At 37.6% G+C, this 21887-nt stretch overlaps 1 protein-coding gene across 3 annotated transcripts in view; it reads left to right on the plus strand.

Moving 5' to 3' along the window:
• GRB14 (growth factor receptor bound protein 14) overlaps positions 1-21577 on the plus strand; it is a 61248-nt gene extending 39671 nt beyond the window's left edge. Inside the window, exons 5-13 of one of the 3 annotated variants that reach the window (XM_050968965.1) lie at positions 4207-4347; positions 6584-6694; positions 6887-6982; positions 7686-7766; positions 10474-10590; positions 10684-10753; positions 10826-10913; positions 15875-15968; positions 20903-21577. In XM_050968965.1, coding sequence (XP_050824922.1) covers positions 4207-4347; positions 6584-6694; positions 6887-6982; positions 7686-7766; positions 10474-10590; positions 10684-10753; positions 10826-10913; positions 15875-15968; positions 20903-21049 — 945 coding nt within the window. In that variant the 3' untranslated portion in view covers positions 21050-21577. Of the gene's footprint in view, positions 1-4206; positions 4348-6583; positions 6695-6886; positions 6983-7685; positions 7767-10473; positions 10591-10683; positions 10914-15874; positions 15969-20902 lie in introns of those variants that run through there. The other 2 variants (XM_050968964.1, XM_050968966.1) reach the window with 2 other exon arrangements.
• Positions 21578-21887: the final 310 nt, after the last annotated feature.

Consider the following 21887-nt stretch of genomic DNA (forward strand, 5'->3'; position numbering starts at 1 on the left):
GATGTTTTGGTTATCATTTTGTCATGCATATCTTCCTAGTGAGAGGATAGGTACAAGGATACAGGGGGTCTTATGGGGTTAGGGAGCCATTAATTGAGTCTTCAGACAAAATGGGCAAGGTACTAAAATTAAGAGCTAGTATGGAAAGGAGGGGAGAGAGATTCTTCTCCGCAATCTCGATGAAGAAAATCAACAGCTGGCCTGTACTAGAAAGTTAGATTGACCTAGCTGTATCATTCAGGCATGTAAGCCCCAGTGTAGGCAATGCTAGGATGACTGAAGAATTCTTCTGTTGACCTAGCTACTGCTTTTGAGAGGTGGATTTACTGCAGCAACTGAAGAATACCTTCTGTCACTGTTGTAAGAATCTATACCACAGCATTGCAGCAGTGCAACTCTTTCAAACTCTCCTAAAGCTTCCCTTTGAAATTGGTCTGTCGGATTAAATTACAGCTTTAATATAGTCTTTTTATTCACTATCACATGTGCCTGAAAAAAGTTTTTGTATGTTTACGTTATTCATCTTCCTCTTTGTCATATGCCATAAAACCTTCTTAACCTCGATAATATCTCAAAGACACATACACTCTCAAGTTGGGATTAGAAAGTCTTTGCTTCAAATTTCTTGCTTCTAGAAGCCAGCATTATCTGATATTTGTGGGCTCATCAAGCAATGTTCAAAACCAAAAGCAATAAGAAAGCAAAATTAGGGTTTCCTTCTTTTCACTAATCACAATTTTTATGCCTCCTTCAAGTGCACTCTTGCATGATAAATCTCACTTACGGCTGCTGAAATGGAGCTGTATTGTGCTGAAATGGAGCTGTAATGCAGTGCCTGCATTGCAATGGAGATGTCAGTCCCTTCAGCTGTGAACAATGCTGGAAAACCTTTCGTGTAAGCAGCTCTAGGCCCTGATTCTGAGACTGTTCTGTGCATGAGTAGTTTTATTGATGGGACTGTTGACATAGACTCATAGACTCTAGGACTGGAAGGGACCTCGAGAGGTCATCGAGTCCAGTCCCCTGCCCTCACGGCAGGACCAAATACTGTCTAGACCATCCCTAATAGACATTTATCTAACCTACTCTTAAATATCTCCAGAGATGGAGATTCCACAACTTCCCTAGGCAATCTATTCCAGTATTTAACTACCCTGACAGTTAGGAACTTTTTCCTAATGTCCAACCTAAATCTCCCTTGCTGCAATTTAAGCCCATTGCTTCTTGTTCTATCATTGGAGGCTAAGGTGAACAAGTTTTCTCCCTCCTCCTGATGACACCCTTTTAGATACCTGAAAACTGCTATCGTGTCCCCTCTCAGTCTTCTCTTTTCCAAACTAAACAAACCCAATTCCTTCAGCCTTCCTTCATAGGTCATGTTCTCAAGACCTTTAATCATTCTTGTTGCTCTTCTCTGGACCCTCTCCAATTTCTCCACATCTTTCTTGAAATGCGGTGCCCAGAACTGGACACAATACTCCAGTTGAGGCCTAACCAGCGCAGAGTAAAGCGGAAGAATGACTTGTCGTGTCTTGTTTACAACACACCTGTTAATGCATCCCAGAATCACATTTGCTTTTTTGCAACAGTATCACACTGTTGACTCATATTAAGCTTGTGGTCCACTATGACCCCTAGATCTCTTTCTGCCATAGAGGACCCTGTGTATTCTGCAATTCTGTGGGAAAAATTTTACTGAAGAATTTGACCTTTGCTGCAGAATTGTGCTCCACAATCTTTCCTTTTCATTTAAAATATGTTTCTAGTTCTTACGGCCATTGGGAAAACCTCAGAAAAATGAAGAGAATGGTAATTAAAGCAATATGCCTGCCTGAATCTGTAGCAAGGCTGAAACAATGACTCTTGAGATAAAAACAGCTCTAATATAATTCAAGGCTCTGTGGGCTCAGTGATTCTGTAGCCATAAGAATTTAGCATATTTCCATGGGATTAGCCATTTTTCTGCAACCAGGTGCCTGATACTTTGTTCTGTCTTTCTGCTCTCTTGGATTCTGCTTGCAACTTTTTGTCTCCAGCTTTCGCTACAAGAGGAAGTTAATTGGCTCATAGCTTACAGATTCTAAGTCCGGATAATCTAGTCTGACCTCCTGTATAACACAGGCCGTTGAACTTCCCCAAAATAATTTGCAGAGCATAACTTTTAGAAAAAACATCTAATCTTGATTTAAAAATTGTCAGTGATGGAGAATCCACCATGACCCTTGGTGAACTGTTCCAATGGCTAATTATTCTCACCATTAAAAATTTACTCCTTATTTCCAGTTTCAGTGCATGCTTCTTACTCTGTGACATGAAGCCCTATTGCTGGGATGCTACAACAGGTGTCCAACATTCAGACAATGAGCGGGGAGCCTCAGAAATACAAATTCATGAGCTAGACGGCTTGGAGAAAAGTACAAATGCCAAGACTCTGGAGCCAGGGAGATGAGCCACTGCAGCTAGCTACAGCATTCTCCCTTCCTTTCCACACAAGAGGGGAAGGTGATTCTGACCTGACTGTGTAGAAAACATTGTGCATAGTCCAGGCCCATGGTGTGGAGATTGCCACAAAAAAACCACATCCTGAAATAACCGTCATAGAAAACAATAATTTTATTTCAATATTTACTGTTGTGTGTGTTTGTGAGGGTGTAAAGATGTGGGAATGAAGGGTATTGCATGATAGAAAAAATGTAATATTGCTTCAGAACATGAGTTTATGATGCATAATTTGCTGCAGAGTGCATAAAGTTACATGTCTGCTTAAGACTTTGCAGGATCATGGTTATTGTGTATCAGACAAATTACTATGTTAGTAGGAGAACATACTGTATATACTCGCTCATAAGCCATTTTGTTTATAAGCCGACCCACCCAAGATGGATAAGTAAAAAACCTCGACTGTCTGCAAGCATGGAGGTAAACCTAAGTAAACAAAGTGTCCTGACCTGCCAGCAGCTTACCCTGATGGGCCAGGATAGCAACCGGTGGGGAAATTTGGGGTGAGAAGAGAAGCTGGGAGTCAGGGTAGTAACCCCAAAGGATTCCAAGATAAGAGATTTGTATGAGGGAAATGGATTGAGAACCCCTGGCCTGGAGCTGAATCAGTTTCTTGGGTTGAATTAGGAAGTGTTCCAGTATCTGATACAATTTCTTGGGCATTCTGTCAAATTTTCAAAAGGCATGATATATTCCTTTAGAAAATTCAATACAAACAGCAAAGGCAATGTATTGAACTAATAATGAATGCTCTTTATGGAATATATGTACCTTTATCTGTCTATTAAAGGCCAATTCCCTATAATAAATGGTGTTTGCTTCTCTGTGGCTTCAATATTTGCAAAACTATAGTGTCACATTGGCACAGAACATTGTGGTAACATACTGTGTAGATATCTGCAAACTATCCTAGGGAATAACAAATTTTTACCTTGTCAAGGACTTGGAATATTTCTGTCTAACGTATTTGCAAAATAATACAGCTACATTTTTTTTTCCTCTAGGAGGAAGGCCTTTCTCCTGAGGGTTTGAAATTAACTTTGATTTAAGGGTCACTTTTATGCGTACTTTAATTTTCAGTCAGTGCTCAAAGTGTACATGTTTGGATTTTTGTGTGGTAGAGAGAGAGAGGGGCTGTGTGTTTAAATGGTGATATGCTCCCTCACCCCCAAACGATGGCATGTGCCTATCTCTTATAAACTTGTTTCCTTTCCAGTGGTTTTTCAGCTGGCAGGAGTTAGAATTGGGAGATATGACATTAACCCACCACTTTTAAAAACACAACAAAAACAAACAAAATACCCTAGAGCATTATTTTTAATTTAAACTTACAAACTACTGCCAGGAATATCTATCTGAGCTCTTCAAGTTTTGTAGAAGGCTGTTCTTTCTTTCAGGGTGCAAGAACTTAGGTTTTATATTTTATATAGTGTTATTTATTGCCTTCTCTAAATTTCTGATGATCTTTGAAGGTTTAACCTCCTCCTTTAGTTACCAGAAGGTTGTTCAGTGTCTTTTTATGCTGTTGTAAGTAGATCGTCCCACTGTTTTGAGGCATGTATATAATTTTCCATTTTTGAAGTGTGTATTTTCACCATTTAAACATTTAAAATTTTACTATAATGTTGGCAAAACTGTTGAACAGTATGTCAATAGAAGAGAAAGCTGGCTTCAGGTGGGAAATACATATGCAATATTTTGTTTCAGATGTTCCTAAGTTCCAGCACATATCCTGAAATTCATGGTTATTTGCATGCAAAGGAGCAAGGGAAGAAATCATCATGGAAAAAATTATACTTTCTTTTGAGAAGATCTGGCCTGTATTTTTCCACTAAAGGGGCATCAAAGGTAAGACTAAAATATGACAGAGAACAATAAGATAGGGCAAGCGTGTATTTTCATTTGCAGTAGTTTTTACCTAATTTTATTTCAATCCATGATAATTAAAGGAAAAAAACCTTGCTCCCAAATTTCCTGTTCAAATGTTCATTCTAAGGATACAATGCGATTGGCGGGAGTAAGGATATGTAAGAACAGGGCTTTGGAATAAATTAGAAATTCTTGTATAAACCTGAGTACTCTGGCCTAACAAGTCTGGTTCATTCCAAATATATTAATTTAAAATTTTTTTTTAGTCAGGCAACATCAGAGCTCTTTAAAAATAAATTCTGCATTTCAGATATACTGATTAAGAATTCTGAAGGGTGAGAACATAAGCAAATGTTAACTGTTGTTCCTGAATATACCATTTGGACCTGTCTTTCAGAGCATTTATTTATTTTTAAGCAAAAGAGAGGAGAAAATTTGCAGAAAAATAATTTGTAGGAAAATTTTTGAGCATCTCAATTTTTATCATGACTCTCTGTATCCATACCTCCTCCCCGCTTTACTTGTTCATTTTTATTGATCTGTAATGGAAGCATAACTATTGACACCTCTGTTAAACAGGGTGCTTTGGAGATGAGAGAACTTTTATGTAACCCACTTAGAATAAAGATTTTGTTAGTCTGAACTTCTGTGTTAGCTGTCAACGTATTTCCACAGCTGTCCTCATTTAACTGAGGACACAAAGAAGCAAACAAAAGAAACTTGACTGGTTTCAGCTTGGGGAAAGGAATTAATATTTAGAATGGGACTGGACAGTAATTGCTAAAATATGTTTTCTTGCTTCTGATGATGTGTTTTAAACAAGGGAATTAAAAATAAATTGCAAAGTGTCTTCAAAAGTTGTTACATTTTAAGATGTAATGAATCATTAAGCATTATGGCTTATAGCTCATGTATGCTTTTCCAGAAATCAGTTCATTGGTGCTACATATGTTTCTCGCAGAAAACTGAAAGTTTGCTTTTTGGCTTTGTCTAGTTTTGGGCATTTTCCTCTGCTGCAGAGGTAGAATGTTCAGTGGCCTTTTTCTGGATTTCTTCAGCCAGTTCAACTTCTCCTGTCACAGTATCAGACTGCCATTTGGAACAAGATAAGAGATTCAGATGAGTGTAGTTATTAGTATTTAAAGAGGCTGTCTGGCTAAAAGGGGAAGCGCTCAGTGTTTCTCTCCCTGAAGATGTTCTGTGTAACTTACTCTTTTCCTAACTTACCGTTAATTTCCTTTTAAAGGTAAATTGCAAGTTTAAGTTTTGTAAACTTCCTCAAGCAATGTGTGTGGTATTTTTATTTACAAGCAGAATGCTATTATTGTGTCTTGAGGCACATGAACAGAATGCAAATTAATGCTATACAGTCCCTCCCTCCATTCCCCCCCCCCACCCAAAAGGAACAAGCAGCTCCCTTCAGAACAAAAAATTCCTGGATGACGAGCTAATCATCACATTATGCAGTCAAGTTTGTGTTTTTAAAATGGAGTAAAAATTCCTATTTCTCTAAAAGTACGTGGCAAGTTGGTGTGACATTTCACACCAGGTTAGTTTTTATACCCTTGTAATTTTCTGTGTAGTGTGGTTTTGGTTTCTCCTCATGCATTTTTAATAGTTAGGATTTAGGCTCCACCTGAATATAGGCTCCACCTGAATATTTGTTTTTTTTCTTGCAAGGTTTGCTTTTCACTGTTGAGTGATATCTCAAAAACTACTATCTATCAACACAAAGATTGTTAGGAAGGTAGGACTAGAGGTGATATGATGCAACAGTTTTAAAATTTTGATTGAGGGCCATTTTTTGGCCAATTGTTCACATTATATATGAAAATTTATGCATTATGCAGAAACATTATTGATGGAGGCTAAGTGCAAACTAACCTGATTAATAGGGTTGGGTGCATGCAAATCTGATTGGATCAGATGTATATAAGACTCATAGATGGAAAGCACATAACTTGATTGATGGTAAGGGCCAAGGCACATGCAACCCTGAGTGGTTGATAGGGATGTATTTTTAGCATAGGTATATCTATTTTTTTAAAATATGGATTGTAGTGTATTTCCAGGAGAGAGATTTATCATGCATTTAAATAATTTACTGTATAAATATTTATATTTTTCTGTTTTTCATGTAGTTATTTATTATTTCCTTCATTGGCTTATAATAAAGTAAAAAGGGCTAATTGTTTTATATTGCTTTTCCTTTCAGGAACCAAGGCATCTGCAGTTTTTCTGTGAATTCAGCAGTAGTGATATGTATATGTCTTTGGCAGGCAAAAAGATGTCTGGAACACCAGCAAACTATGGATTCTGCTTTAAGGTACAGGCTTAATATTTTGATAAATATATGCTAAAGCAAGCCACAGTTCTTAGGTAAGCTTAAGTTTCGATAAGATTTTTTAAAAAAGATTCAGCTGTCTATTATAAAATAGGAGAATTAGTGGCTTTTATTTCAACAGGTATTATCTGCAAGATATGCATTAATGCTAAACAATGTGCTGTGGCCTTCTAGCCTAACAAAGCAGGAGGAGCCAAAGACCTGAAGCAGCTCTGTGCAGATGACGAGCAGAGTAGGACTTGCTGGATGACAGCAATTAGATTACTTAAGGTAAAATCTTCTGTGAAGTTAATTTCTTGCTAGTAATTCACTATGTTAAATGCTTTTACATTTTGAAATAGAGAAGCAAGGGTAACTTGTAGGTTTCAATATAATAAAAATCCTTAATTTTGTACACTGTGGGCTCTTTTTGACTTCTCCCAATAAAGAAGATAGACACTGAATTTCCAGTACAATAGAAAAAGCTGGCACTGCTGCTATTGGTGCTGTCCCCAATTATCATGCAAGAACTTATTTGAGTGGTAGAAGAGGCTGCTTTTAGTGGCAAAGTAGGCAGAATGAGTCATACGGTGCCTATAAATGACTAGAATTGAACATACATGTAAGTTATTTCTTAAGAAAATGAAAACTGTAGCCATTTACTCATTGTGGCCAACTTTTTGTGTGTGTTGTGTTTTTGAGGGAGCAAAATTTACACATTCCAGTTTTATACTTAGAGAATTCTCTTTAAATGTAGTGTCAGAAAACCATAATGACAAATATATTTCTAAGGCAAGGATTCCTATTGTCTGTGCAGGCGGTTCTATTTTTAAATTAATGTAATTAAGCTAATAAAAGTCAATCTTTCTAAATGAAATTCATTGTATAGTATTCAGGAGCTCCTGTGTAATTTTTATTTAATACTTCAAGGTGGTACTACTAAAATCCCCATAATAAACTTGTAGTGATAAGGTATATTATTTTTTGGTTTTAGTATGGAATGCAGCTGTATCAGAATTACATGCAACCATATCAAGGTAGAGGTGGCTGCAGTTCTCTGACTATATCACCTATGGTATGTACTGAAATAACTTATCGAGCAAGTAAACTTTTTAAAATGGAACCTATTGCAGAAGCAATGTAACCTGTGTCTGTGATCCTAGAAATGTTTATGCGTGTGCTTAACTTTAAGCATGTGAGCACTTACCAAAACCTTTCGGAACAATGGTCAGATGCCTTTATTGGCATTGGAGCTGGAAGTTGAGCCAGTCAGGAAGCTCTTACTGATTCCATGCACTTCCACTGTGTCTCTTTCTGTGCCAAGTGGCTCTTGGTGCAGTAGAGAATCTAGCCCTGTATTTGCACCATGCTTGAGCTAAGGAATATTAAGCAATTCACCACTTTTGTGTAGAGAAACCAATCAGTCCAGCAGCACTCTTGAAAAAGGATTAATATAAATAATCAAACTGAGATTGAATGTGCAGAATATTGTCAGTACAGAAAGCAGTTAATTTCTCACATCCCTGAATCATAATTCACAGCAATGCATATCCCATTCTCTAAACTCCCCTTTTATCCAAACATCACCTTTTATCCAGTCCTTGTTTACACCTTTTGTAAAAGTTTAAGCAGATTGGAATTCATTGGCCCGATCTTCTGCTCAGGATATGGCCCCTGGATTTGAAGTTATTCAGGTGTGATCTGTGATGAAGTAGTTGTAATTAAATGTTTTTGCTAGGAGTAGGCTGTCCTAATACCTATTATTGAAATCTCTTCTGTTCTGAGTTCTAAAGGAACCTTTCTAGGGTTGTAACCGAATAGGACTATTTTAAGGCTACATATTTTTGGTTAGGAAGCTTTAACTGCACAGGCATATCTTTTGTGCGCTACATACACATTGCTTCAAATTAGAGAAGGATAGGGATTGTTCTATTTATTCATATCCCAGTGCCCACCAATAGTTGCTGTGGAGCTACTGTACTTAGTATCAAGCTTAATTTATAAACCTGAGTGCCTAAGATACAAGTGCTAACTTTGAGTCTTCCTTGCCCGTGAATCCATGTTTACTCAGTTACATGAAACATTAAATTACTTCCCCCTTGCAAACCTGACCATCAGAATATTTTATACAAGAACTTGCATTTACTGTTGTTTTTATGCTCCTTCATAACAGCCAGGAGTTTAACAGAAAGCCCTGAAGTAGATCTTACAATCAGTGAAGGCATACAAACTAACATTACTCAATTCCTCTTAGCAGTCCCACAAAAACTTCCAATAGAAGTTTAGATTGTGAAGCCTAGTGTACAGTCATACATACTTCAAGTATTTAGCAAGTTTGGTTGAATTTAAATGGCCTGGGGAGAGGGGAAAGAGATGGGGGAGAAACAAAGTAGAGTATAAGAATCTTTCTCCAAGGGTCTTAAGGGGATCTCAATTCCCCATCCCTCCTTGTTTTAGGGGTGTTGTAAAGGGCTTTTGAACAGAAAGGAAAGTGCCAAAGCCACACAAGACGCAATAAGATTGTTATTGGTACCCTCTATTCCAGAACGGCTTGATGTCTCAGAAAAATAAGGCTCTTTGGCTCTTTGAGCATTAGCAGAAAAATTCTTGCCTAAACATGGTTAACTTCAGGCTGTACAGGCTGGCCATACTATGTTTGCAGCATTGGATACAGATGACTCCAGGCTGAAGTGTGGAGTTTAATAGGCGTTCCTACTTATGTAGTAATGTGGGCTTCCTCCCCTACCCCATCTCCGCCTGCCCATTCACATCTAACTGAGCTCATTGAGTTGAGTAGCACTGTTCTGTTTGAAAGAGGTCTGCATTGTGAATACCAAATTATATTAAGTAGTGTGTGTTTAGCAGTTCTCAAAAGCTGTAATAGTAGGTATGCCCCTCATATACCCACTCTTAAATTTAGATGGGACCTTGGTAAAGCTATATTTTCACAATTGTACTGTGGTAGTCACATCAATGTATGATTTAGCTATCAAAAAGGTTGCGTTGTTTTTTCATGATTTGCAGTTTTCTTTAATAACTCTATTCAGTGTGGCCATTGAAAAGGAAATTGCATCCTTGATGGACTTCCCCTCTCTCTTAATGTATCAGAGTCTCAGATCAGTGATGGAATATTACAGAATCATCTTGGAAATTTTTAGTCCTTTGGAAATGGTTCAATGGGTGTGGTTTTTTTGGTAACAATATTTGAGTTTCAGGGAAGTTGAAATTACTTCTCAGCATGTGTGAGTACAGTTATTTTGTAAGGATCTAGTTTTACAGCATTGGTGAGATCACATACTCCAGTTCATACCTGTGGCTTTTTTGGTAGATGGAGGCTATCATTTGAAGTAAGCAGAGAAAAAGTTTTTTGTGTCTAGTGTCTCATGACAACTATCTTAAACTAGCCATAAATAGTAAGCTGAGAGAGTTTAAATTCACAACTAGCTACAGCTGGTGAGGACCAGTCTTCAGTAGCTTAAGCATCTTCAGACCAGGTACTATTGGCTGCAGTGATGCAAAAACAAGACACATATTATAAGTCTTACGATACTAAGTAGCCATTACCTTCTCCTTCCTCCCACATTTATCTTGCCAACTGGCCAAACTTTAAAGTTCAGCTGGATAGTCTCCCTTGAAGAGAATTAGAATTACAAATGTTGTCCAAAGTGAAACAAATCTTGGTTGAGAGAAGAAAACCTTGCAAAATGTAATGTTATTTCAAAATAAGGTGTTTTTTTTTTTCAAATCTGAATTTCTCTCTTTCCCCCTATCCTCTGCCCCAGAGAAGTATTTCAGAAAATTCCTTGGTAGCAATGGACTTCTCAGGACATAGAAGCAGAGTTATTGAAAATCCAACAGAAGCCCTTTCAGTTGCAGTTGAAGAAGGGTTAGCATGGCGGGTATAAACACCTTTACTTTTTCAAAATATTTTTTCTAATTTTATTTTCACACAAAAAGCTTTGACACATGAATTTTTTTTCTCTCCCACTCAGAGAAAAGGGTGTTTACGACTCAACACACATGGAAGTCCTACCACCTCTCAAAGTGCCACATCCAGTGTAGGTATGTGTGAATTAATTTACAGCCCCAGAAGAGATGCAATAATGTTTATAACGATCTTTATAATTTTTCCAGCAATACATAGAACACAACTGTGGTTTCACCATAAAATCTCTAGGGATGAAGCTCAACGACTTATTTTACAGCAAGGACTTGTAGATGGGTAAGTTGATTTCTTTTCTTAACTTTTTTGGGTTGTAGTTACAGTCAGAAAAATAACTATGTAGAAACATTATTTGCTTATTGCAGAGTTTGTGACATGATAGCTGCTTAATGGAAGTAAAATAAAAACATTCATATTATTAGAGCTATGGGAGTATGAGTTGGATTATATTAGGGATCTTTCTTCAACAATAAAATAGCGCTCTGAAGCTCTGATCCTGCAGTTGAGTGGATGGACTGCTGCATTTGCACAGAGCCATGTTGAAAGCAATGGGCTCTGGATTGGCACAACAATCTGTCATCTATACTGTCAACTGTAAGATCAGGGCCTCAAATTGGATTCCAGCATCTCTTACTAGTGATGACTCAGAAAACATTGCTTGGCTTTCATACCATCTCTGCCCAGTTTACAAATGTAAATGGATTCTTCCAACTGCCAGCGCTAGAAACTCAACCTCAGATTTGAAAGTAATTGAGAGAGAGTAAATGTTGAACTTCAGGATGAGTCATTTAGTCTTCTAATGATATACTTTAAATATTCTTTCTCTGGAAAAAAAAAGTACAAAGTTAATGTATATTTCATATTTATTTGTCTAAATTTTCATATTTATTTGATTGCTTCCAAATCTCTTCTCCTGCCTTGCTGTAATACAGCCCTATAACTCATCTGTATAAGTTCCCGTCTTATTTTGGCCTCCCTGCTGGCCTTCCAGATATGAACTCTTATCATCCATCTAACCTATTAGATTGGGCCACCACTTCAAATCTTCCTGGAACTCATAGCAATGCTGTTGGGAACCCCTTTAGATCACTGAATTAACAGTTTCCTATATCTGTCAGAAAGGGCTGCACAAAAAGTGGCTCACAGTGCTGAAAACATTTTCCATTGTGGAGCTCTGAATCTCTGCTGCAAAACCAAGAGCTCCATCCTCCTTGAATTCTGTTCACTGCAATGATATTAGCAGCTGGTCTAATAAAGGAAAGTAAGATTTCTAGTAATGTACCTAGCAAGTAATGATTCTGAGGTATGCAGATTTAAAGTTGCAAAACCCGCTTTTTAAATGAAAAAAATAAGAGAAACTGGATTGGGAAGCAAAGAGCATTTGAGCCTAGAAAGTGACCCAAAGTTACCTCCGTACAATGTTAGTGTGTGATAATGCCCTGGTGTCTATAGAGAGATGTACATTGCAGTTTGGTGGGAGGGATCTTGTTGAATAGACTGTCTAGAATTGTTTGAAACTGCTGGTACCTGTAATCATGGACTGGCAGCTTGTATTGAACACAGATATATCTGCCCAAATTGCAGACTAGACTTTAGTGGTAACTGGCACCTATAATACAGTATGTGACAAATGTTTCACTTGCTTAGTTGTCTGAAAAAATGAACTACCACCTTTAATGTAGAGGCTTTGCATGAGAGTAATAAGATGTTCTTCCTGTATAGGTTTGCACATGTATTAGGCAAAATTCTGCATTCCTTGTGCAGAGCCTTGGTGGGTGTCAGTTCAAAGATAAGTGTTCCAGGCAATGAAACCCACTATGTAGATGCAAACAGATTATAGGCTGCTGTTCTAATGTGTGTCCTGATAAATAGTGTTCATACTGGCTTATAAAAAAGGAAAGTTAATAGTTTAACAAGGGCTATTATGTAAAGGAACTGCAGCAGGCTGATAATGGTGCCATCACGTGAAGAGAGTGCTGAACCTAATTACAGATAGCAACAATTTTAAAGCATTTTTTTGAGACTCATCATGGTACAACTGCTTTCTCAGGAGATGAAGGGAATACTAATGAGTCACAGATCTAATCTCCAGTAATTTTTACAAACTTGTCTATTTCTGGAAAGTTTGTGAGCACTGCATGTTTCTAGGTCATTTTTCTTCCCAAGTTTTACTACATGCCAAATTTAGGTGAAGTAGTGCAATAATAATTTTGAAAGCATTTGGGGCTATTTTACTTTTAATCAAAGTTTACATGTTTGTTAGTTTCTCTGTGGAGTTTAGGAAATGCAACAAATAAATAAAATACATTTGACAGATATACAACTGATGTGGGGGTGCGTGTGTGTATAGAGAGAGAGAGAATACTCTGGGATGTTTCATTTTGGATCTACTAAATTTTAAGCAATGATATTTGCTTTAAAGCATGGCAGAAGCTGCAGCGAGATTATGGTTATGATATTTGACTCTTAGTGGCTGTTTGAAGGCTTTTTAGTTAATAAATTGCTGACAGCCAGGATTTAAAACTACTAGGTTTCTGATGCATGGAAAGGATAATGTCATTGTCATCATCAAAGAGCCCAGTTCACTATGCATCTGGTCAAGCGGGGAACTTCTTACAAATCAGGGTTATTTGGGCTTTGGCACCCAAGGTACATGTTTGTATGTGTAGGTCGGGGTGGGGGGTTGATGATTTTAGATATAGGGTGGGCTTAATGGGGGAGGATGATGGGTTTTAGATGTGTGTCAAAAACTATATACCTGGATACTTTTGTTTGCTCATTCATTATGTGAGCTTTAAAAGCTCCTGAAGCTTAGGGTTGAGGGACTTCATTATCTAAAAGGAAATAACCCACACTTAACACAAAAACAGGGTTAGGAAAGGCTTTAACTAGTTTAAAAAAATAAATAACTAACAAAGGATGAGGCCCAATAACAAAGAGATAAGGCTGCTGAAACGAATGGGCCTTATGATGTGCCCTAAAATGAAATTATGAATATGAATGTGTTGGCTGAGTCCTGATCCTCCTTTCCAGCCTCTTCTCTTGTGGTCTGATGTAATTACCCGTGATGTTTGATTGGACAGTAAGCTGCTTAGGATGGGGGCCTTATTTTGAATGTCTATAAAGTGCTATGCTCAAATAATGAAATTGTATGTTTTCCAGACCAGTTTGTCCATCTTTAATGTTAATGTTTGAATTATAAAATATCATATGATTTATTCATGGGATCTAACTGTAGCCTGAAAACTTTTTTCACAGCCCTGGAAAGGGCAAAGAGATGATTTTTTGGCCACTAGATGGTGTGCCAGAGCTTTTTTAGAAAAGTCTAAGTATATTCATCACTCTATAACTCACTTAAACCCAATTGCTACTTTTACTGGTATAATATATGCATAGTTGCCAATATATGTATTTTTTTCTCCCCCTGGACATGTCTTCAAATGAACTGAGCATCAGGGTTCTGAGGTTATCCTGGTGAATTTTAGTTTATTTTAAAATAAAATGATCAGGGACTTCAGAATTGCTAACCCTAGATAAATCCTCCTTTATAGGTATTGTTATAATAACCATTCATTGGTGATGGGAGAAACTCAAAAGTTTGGGGATTTACATTAACATGTAGCAGTTTGGGGGCCTATATGAGCCAATGGAGGACCCTATAAGATTCCTATCATCCTCTTTTTCCCACACAACTTTCCTTCCCCTAACGGTTTGAATGTAATTGTCTGATAGAAGTGTGTGTGTGTGGGGGGGGGGCAAGTTGCTCACTACCCTTACACTCTACCAGCATGTGCATGCAGAGGATAGAAGACTAGTTCTTATTCTATTGGTGACTATAAGAGGCAGCCACTCATTTTCTCTACCCATGTGGATTTCTCCTTCAGTGGATTCTTTCTTCCTTTCCCTCTTTATTTTGGAGTGGTTACCCCTCTCTCAGTTCTGTATTATTATTCATCCAGTCCAGATTGTCTCTACTCCAACTGTAGCAACTGCTTTGTTCTATATCTTTTAAGCTATTCTCTTCTGCACATATTCTAGCCCCGAACCTAAAGATTAATTGAAGCAGCAGAGGACACGGCTATGGCAGGTGCTATTCCATCCTTTCTGCATAGCAGTTCCTATTGCCAATACTGCTCCAAAATCCCTCCAGCTGCAGTGTTGCCCAGGACAATGGCTGTCAGAAAAACTTGTCTGGAATGGCTTTTCGAGTCTTAGAACAGCCCAACTAAGACTGGGTCTGTTAATATTTTACTTGAGCTCTGCAATAAAACAACCCGTAATTTGTAAGATTGAGAGTTTGATCCTGAATGAGGAATTTTCTTGCTCTACAGACAATGTTTGTTGTATGCATATATTTGCCAGTTGTAACAATCTAGTACCATATCTCCTATAAACTTTCCATTGAACCAACAGCTTGCAAAGTTAGCAATCTCATATGCATTTGCTCTTATGCTATATGAGCAACACGCACATAAATTGGGATTTTCAAAAGCCCTTAAAGGAATTAGATGCCCAAATTCCATTGATTTTAATGGGAGTAAGGTGCTTAATTCCATTAGCCTCCTTTGAAATTTCCAGCCATACTATTTGAAGATTTAAAGAAACAAGTAGCAATGTACCAAGTGGACTAATGAATATAGAAACTGAAATGTTCTCCTTCACTCTGAAGTATATTCTAAGGTAAAATTTCCATATGTCAATCTACTGGTGATTGGTACCTGTGGCGGCTTCTGATGAAAATAAATAAGTTTTTACAATTCCAATTCCAGTGTGAAAAACCAGAGGCTGCCAATTCTTAGCATTCTATCTCTGTATAATTTGTGATTTTTGGTAGCTGTCAAGATCTTGGTCAAAACTTTGCTAAAAGTGCAAACTCTTAAACATGGTTTTCATGTCTGGGATAAAGAGCTACACCTTGATATTGACCTACAGCAGCTGTTAACTTTAAATACTTTGTATCCATCACTGTGTAGATGCATATTTTTTTCACATGAGACACAGTGTTTGATGAAATAGACTATTTTAAAGCTTGTATTTCCAATTCTGATACTTTCTCAAAACATATAAAGATTTAAAGCAGAACTCTTGAAATTAAACTTTGGTACAAAATTGGTTGAATTATTTTTGATGTTCATTAATACTGTGTTTGCAATTCATTACAGTGTTCGTTGGAAAGCTACAAAAAATTTCTGACAATTCAACGTGAGCTTACTTTGAAAATTCCTAATCTCTCTCCCTAGGGTTTTCTTGGTACGGGATAGCCAAAGTAATCCCAAAACGTTTGTATTGTCAATGAGCCATGGACTAAAAATAAAGCACTTTCAAATTGTACCAGTAAGTAACACTTCTTAATTTGTATATAATTGAAAAGGCGTAATTGTGTGCCATACTTTTGAAGATATTTTCTTCTGGTATATGGAAGATGGTAAATATTGGTTCTACAGTATTAGACACTAGAAAAGCTTATCTTTCTCACCAGCAGAAGTTTGGTCCAACAAAAGCTATTATGTCACCCACCTTGTGTCTCTAATATCCTGGAACCAACAGAGTTACAACAATCCTGCAGAGATAGAATTAAAGATTTTATGGACCTTGCTGTTTGATTTGTTATAAGATTTGGCAATATTGTTTGGGTTTTGTGTGAGCTGTCCTAAGATGAGGGCAAGTCTGTTTTTCAAACTAAATAGACAACACCTCTTATGGGATGAAAATTTGTTTTATTTTCGAATGTCTCTCAGCTTCCTGACCCCACACCTTTTTTTCTTAAATTTTGGTTAGATGGACCCAGCTAGGTTAGAAATCTTAGCCACATGCACAGGCACTCCCTCTGTTCAGAGCAGCTTCTTTCATGTCTCAGGGCCCAGTCTTTTTGATTCAGTGTCCTGTGACCCTTCTGATCCCCCACACTGGTTATCGAGAAGCTCCCAGTCAGCACCTGGGTCCAGTACAATGAGTAGTTATTTAAAAAATTCTGCCCAAATATTTAAAATGTTCTCCTGATCCCAAAGGGTCAGCCAATCTTTTAGTGTCTAAAACATGCCAGCCAATCTTTTAGTGTCTAAAACTAAAGGTTTATTATAAAGGAAAAAAAAGAGAGAACAAAAAGAGAGATGGTAAAGCAGTCACATACATACAAAGACTTCAGTCCATCAGGTTCCTAGCAGTATTGGTGAGTTTGCTGGCTTGAAAGTCCTTCTGTAACGCATGGAAGTACAGCCATATTTCCATTACTTTCTCAGTGAAAGCAATCACATAGCATGTGATGCTCTTGACATGACAGTGGGGTAATCTCATCCATTGCACTGACTCTGGAGGCAGTATTAAAGTTCTTACACTTTCTTTCCATCCTGCTTTGTTGAAATATATTTTCATTGCCTGCTTTAGCCCTGGTGCTTTGCCTTTACCTAGGAGCCACAGCTACTATTTCTCTTTCCACAAAGAACATCCCTCCCAGACTGTCTTCTACCCACAATCTCCAGGCTTCTTGATAATTAGCTTCCTCTGTTGGGTTTATCAGGGGATTCTTCTATTCTGCAGGACTGGGCGCTTCCCCAAATGCTCTTTCTTTTGACTCACTGGTGGTTTGTGGCTCCAGTGAGAGATATCAGAGGGCCATCATTTGGTATTTCCATGCTTCACCCTGCTTCTGTAGCCAGCATCCTAGAAACCCCCCTCTTTGCTGCACAATGGAGCTGAAACACTTCAGGGGATTCAGTAAATCTGATCTAGTACTTGAAAACCAGCCTGTAACTCCTTAAGCATTGTGAACCATTAAGCAAAGTCAGTGCCAGGAGAAAAACATCCACAGTTTTGCACTGCCTAGACAGCTGGGGTGGTGGTATCTCTCACCTAAATAGTTCAAGGAGGTGGCTCTTGGCACCAGTGTCTTTCCTCTTTGGACCCACCCTGTGTTCCCTATAGTCAGGGCCACCAACGATGTACCTCCGTTATCCAGTTGTTTCTATCTGTCCTTAGATCAGATGGACTATAGTTGAAACAGCTTCTTAGATTCCATGCAAAAACTGAATGATTCAGTTCCATCAGGATGGCACTTCTTTGACTTACCAACTTCAGAGATCACCTTCTCTTTCCCCTACCAGGATATAGGCCTCTAGTTCTTTAACTTCTCCTGTGCAGGAAACTTCAGTTCCTCTTTAGAAATTTCCCCTTCCCTCTGACCCAGACATGCCTCCAATTCCCTTCTCAAAAACTAATCATTTCTCATACACCTCTGCAGGTTGCTCTGCAATAGGATCCCTAGTGGTGGAAGAGGAAATATCTGCTTGGTAGCACTCATAGTCAAGAGTCAGACCAACTTTTCCATGGGATGATCTGGAGGATCTCATCACATTTATTCATACCATTTGGAAACCGAGGAACCTTTGTCTACATCACTTCAATCCAAACAAGATTCTCTTAAAATGAAAAGTTAAAAAGGCAAAGCCATTTATCCTATTCCACAGTCACTAGAAAAAATAGTGTAAATCAGAACAATTCAAGCCAGAAAGAGAGCGCACAAGAAACCGAGCCTCATGAAAATAATAGGTCCAAAAGGACAATGTTCTAAAATTCTCATCCATTCCAAATATTGATCCCTCCTTCTTATACCTTCGCTAAGAGTGCTCTCTGTGTAGGAAGATACTGATTTCAGTGGATGGAGCAGGGGCATGAGACTTTGATTTTTTTTAAAGACATTTCCCTAAAACACAAGATTATTTTAATCCTACACCTTCTGAAGGATGGCATGCTTCACTTTTGTAAAATAGATATGGAAAGAAGTTGTCATCTATTTTTTTTTTAAACAATTATTTTCCCCATCAAATTCTGATGGCTCCAGCATCTCCATTAATTAATTGCTTAGAAGGAAGTATGACCTGCATGGACAAATGTATGGCCTAGTAATCCTAGTTTGAAGGGACAAATATCCCTTGTCTAATTCCTCACCTCATCTTTTTCCAGGGATCAGAGGAAAAAAAAACCTGTCATTTTTTACACAAATGAAACAATCAGTCCAGTTCCCACTGATCACTAAAGTCAGGAATTCTGCTTCATGTTCTTCAGATCCCCAAAGGATTGGAGGTTTTTGCCAAGTTTTAGATGAGTGAAACTTAAACTGATTTGTTAATAATGTCTGCTTTTGCACAAGGCCTCTAGCCTGCCAGAGCTGAGAGAACACATCAAATGAGTTCTTGTATTTAATGGATGTAAAGCAGCATTTCTCCAGCTTCTCCAATATTAGCAATTTATTTAGCGATTCGTGCAGGGATGTTGCACGATCACAAATGGATGTGTGATTGGAAAGTTGAAAGGGGAAATGGTAGAAGACAATTTCTCTTTATGAGATGCACCATCTGTGAGAATGTTTGAATGTTCCTTTAAAAAAAAAATCCTTCATTGCTATATGTTCCATTCCCAATTTATGCTTTATGACTCTGGGCTGCCACGATCAATTAATCACCATATATTCTGCTCTTCTAATGTCTAGAAAGCTAATGGCTATTCAGCTGTTCAAGTTGAGAGAGGAAAGGGATACAATTACAGTAGTTCTTGGACAATCATCTTCTAATAAAAACTTGATCATTCAGAATAACAACTTTGCAAACATGCTGAACATGTCAGATTCTTGGACACTGTTTTCTTCATTAATCTGCTGAAAAGCTGTGTTTGCCTTGAGGAAATATTCATGCAATTCATTTCAAGGCAAACATCGGTTTGGGAATAACAAAAAACAGTTAAATTTTAATTCCTGATTAACAAATGCCTCAGCTCTGCAATGTCTATCATGTTGGCATGATGGTTGTATGCATGCGTAGAGTCCCGTGGATGACAGTGTATCTTCATAGGCATTATCAGACCCATAGTGTGACATATGTTAACACTTCCTTACCTAGTAGTGTTTGTCCTGGATTGGTGACAGTGTATCTTCATAGGCATTATCAGACCCATAGTGTGACATATGTTAACACTTCCTTACCTAGTAGTGTTTGTCCTGGATTGGTGAAATCTGAAAAAAGGAACTTAGAAGCTGCCTCCAGACTTAGAATGGGTAGGATAACCCAGTAGTTGTGGCCAGTGCAACTGCTGCTTACACTGAGAAACCTTAATTACAGGTAAGAGACCTAATTTTATAGATCCCAGAAGGATGGTTACATCTTTCCTCTATGCTGCAGTAACTGATGCTGCAATGTGATCACCATTTTAGGGTCTTCTTTTGTGCACTACTATCCGCTGTTGATAAATTGCCATCTTTCATTAATTGATCAATATTACTGTTAAGTATCAAATGTTTTAGTACCAAGGCTTCAGATTCCCTTTTCTGCTGATTGAGGACATTCTTTTAGCCAAATAATTAGTTTAAGAGTTAATTAGGTGATGCAAATTATGGGGCTATCCATTTGTAATAGTTTAAAATTGGAAATATTCCCTGTAAATCTATGTGTGTGTATTTTAAAGTTAGCCAAGGTAACCTTACAGTGGGTATTCTCCTCCTCCTTCTCCTTTCCTGTGGTTAGCGTGCTAGTATACACATGGCTGTCTGGAGCAGCAGGAGTCTTTCTCTCTTTTTCCTCTCCTCCTGCTCCCCTGTTGCTCCCTCCGGAAGCAATGAACATATTACTGTGCTGCCACCATCATGGTAATCAACAGTAGAAGGCTCCTGCCTGGAAGCACCTTCTGTAGCAAAGGCTACATCAATGCACAAAAGTAACTATGAATATACAGCCACCCACTGCTACACAAAATATACTAGGTACACAGCAAATGAGTATAACGAGCGTAGAACAAAAAGTAGTTCTAATATGACACCTCTTTGTTTGGAGAGAGAGAGAGAGAGAGTATGCCTAAATTCAGATTTCTTATTTTATGAAGGCTTAAGGTTTTTATGGTTCCAATTAAATCTTTGCATGTGATATCAGATGTTCTTTCTGAATAAAAGCAAAGGCATAATAGGCTGATGTTAGCAATTTTCATGGCCTACTGTTCTAATACATATTCAGCCTTGCTTCCTTTTACCTTATGCATTTGCCTAAAATTGACAAGAAGTTAGAGAATGCACTACTTTTCTATTGGTCACTTCTGAATTTGCTATGAATGAACACTAAGCTTCTCCCCTTCACCACAGACTATAAATAACTCAGGACAACGAATCTACACAAAGATGTCACAAGGCCTGATTTCATTAAAGATCAACAATGTACATATTTTGAATGTCTGACAAACACTGTAGCTCAATAGCGTTTTGTTATTTTTTGTGTTTTTCCCTTTTACAGCTGGAAGATGATGGAAAGCTATTCTATACACTGGATGATGGTCACACCAGATTTACTGATCTCATCCAGCTTGTGGAGTTCTACCAGCTCAATAAAGGAGTATTACCTTGCAAGTTAAAACACTATTGTGCCCGAATTGCTCTTTAACCAAAACCAAGTTGGTTCACCAAATAGAAAAAAGGAGATGCTAGAACACTTTTCCAAGGCAATTTCCTAGGAGGAAAAGTCAATATATTGAAATGGTTGTGATTTTCAGATGCAAAGAAAAGTTTATATGCTCTGTACAGAAAGTACTTTGCATTGTAATTGTCACTGCAAAATAACTTTACAGTCAAATGAACTTCAGAAAATATTTCATGTGAAATTATGTAATGTTGCAGCACTGGAATCTTTTTCAAATGCAAATAGATATTTTTAATATAATGCAACTTTATTTACCAAAATAAAATTGGAGGGTGCCTCATTGTTAGTAATAGATGACTAATAAATGAGTTAATTGCATTCAGAAATGCTCTACACTGTGGAATAGAAATTGTGTGTGCGGAGTATAACATCAGCTTTGGGTGGAAAAACTTTAGAAGCTGGATCGTACTTAATTTGTAAATCAATTATTTTGCACTATATTTTTAAATGCTATTTTGTGGCTTATTGCATTCAAAAGTGAAAATATTCTGAATTAACCCATTAAAATTACTTCTAATGTCTTGACTAATTCTGGATCAGTTGTGTTATGAATTATACTGTTGCTGTTGTGATAGTACCCTTTAAAGGTTTTCTCTTTTAAGTAGTGACTTAAGCCACATTTTATTATACAGATTTGGAGCTGTTGTGCATATGAGCATGCATATTTGTATTTTGCAGTACACGTAATGTGCATGTGTACATGTGCAATCTTTTATTTATCCATAGGCACTTAAGAAAGCCCTGATTTTAGTGTTATATTTTTGAAGTAAGGGTATGTGGAATGCTATCCCCTCCCAAAATA

Source organism: Gopherus flavomarginatus, chromosome 10 (assembly GCF_025201925.1).
Source record: "Gopherus flavomarginatus isolate rGopFla2 chromosome 10, rGopFla2.mat.asm, whole genome shotgun sequence".
NCBI lineage: Eukaryota > Metazoa > Chordata > Testudines > Testudinidae > Gopherus > Gopherus flavomarginatus.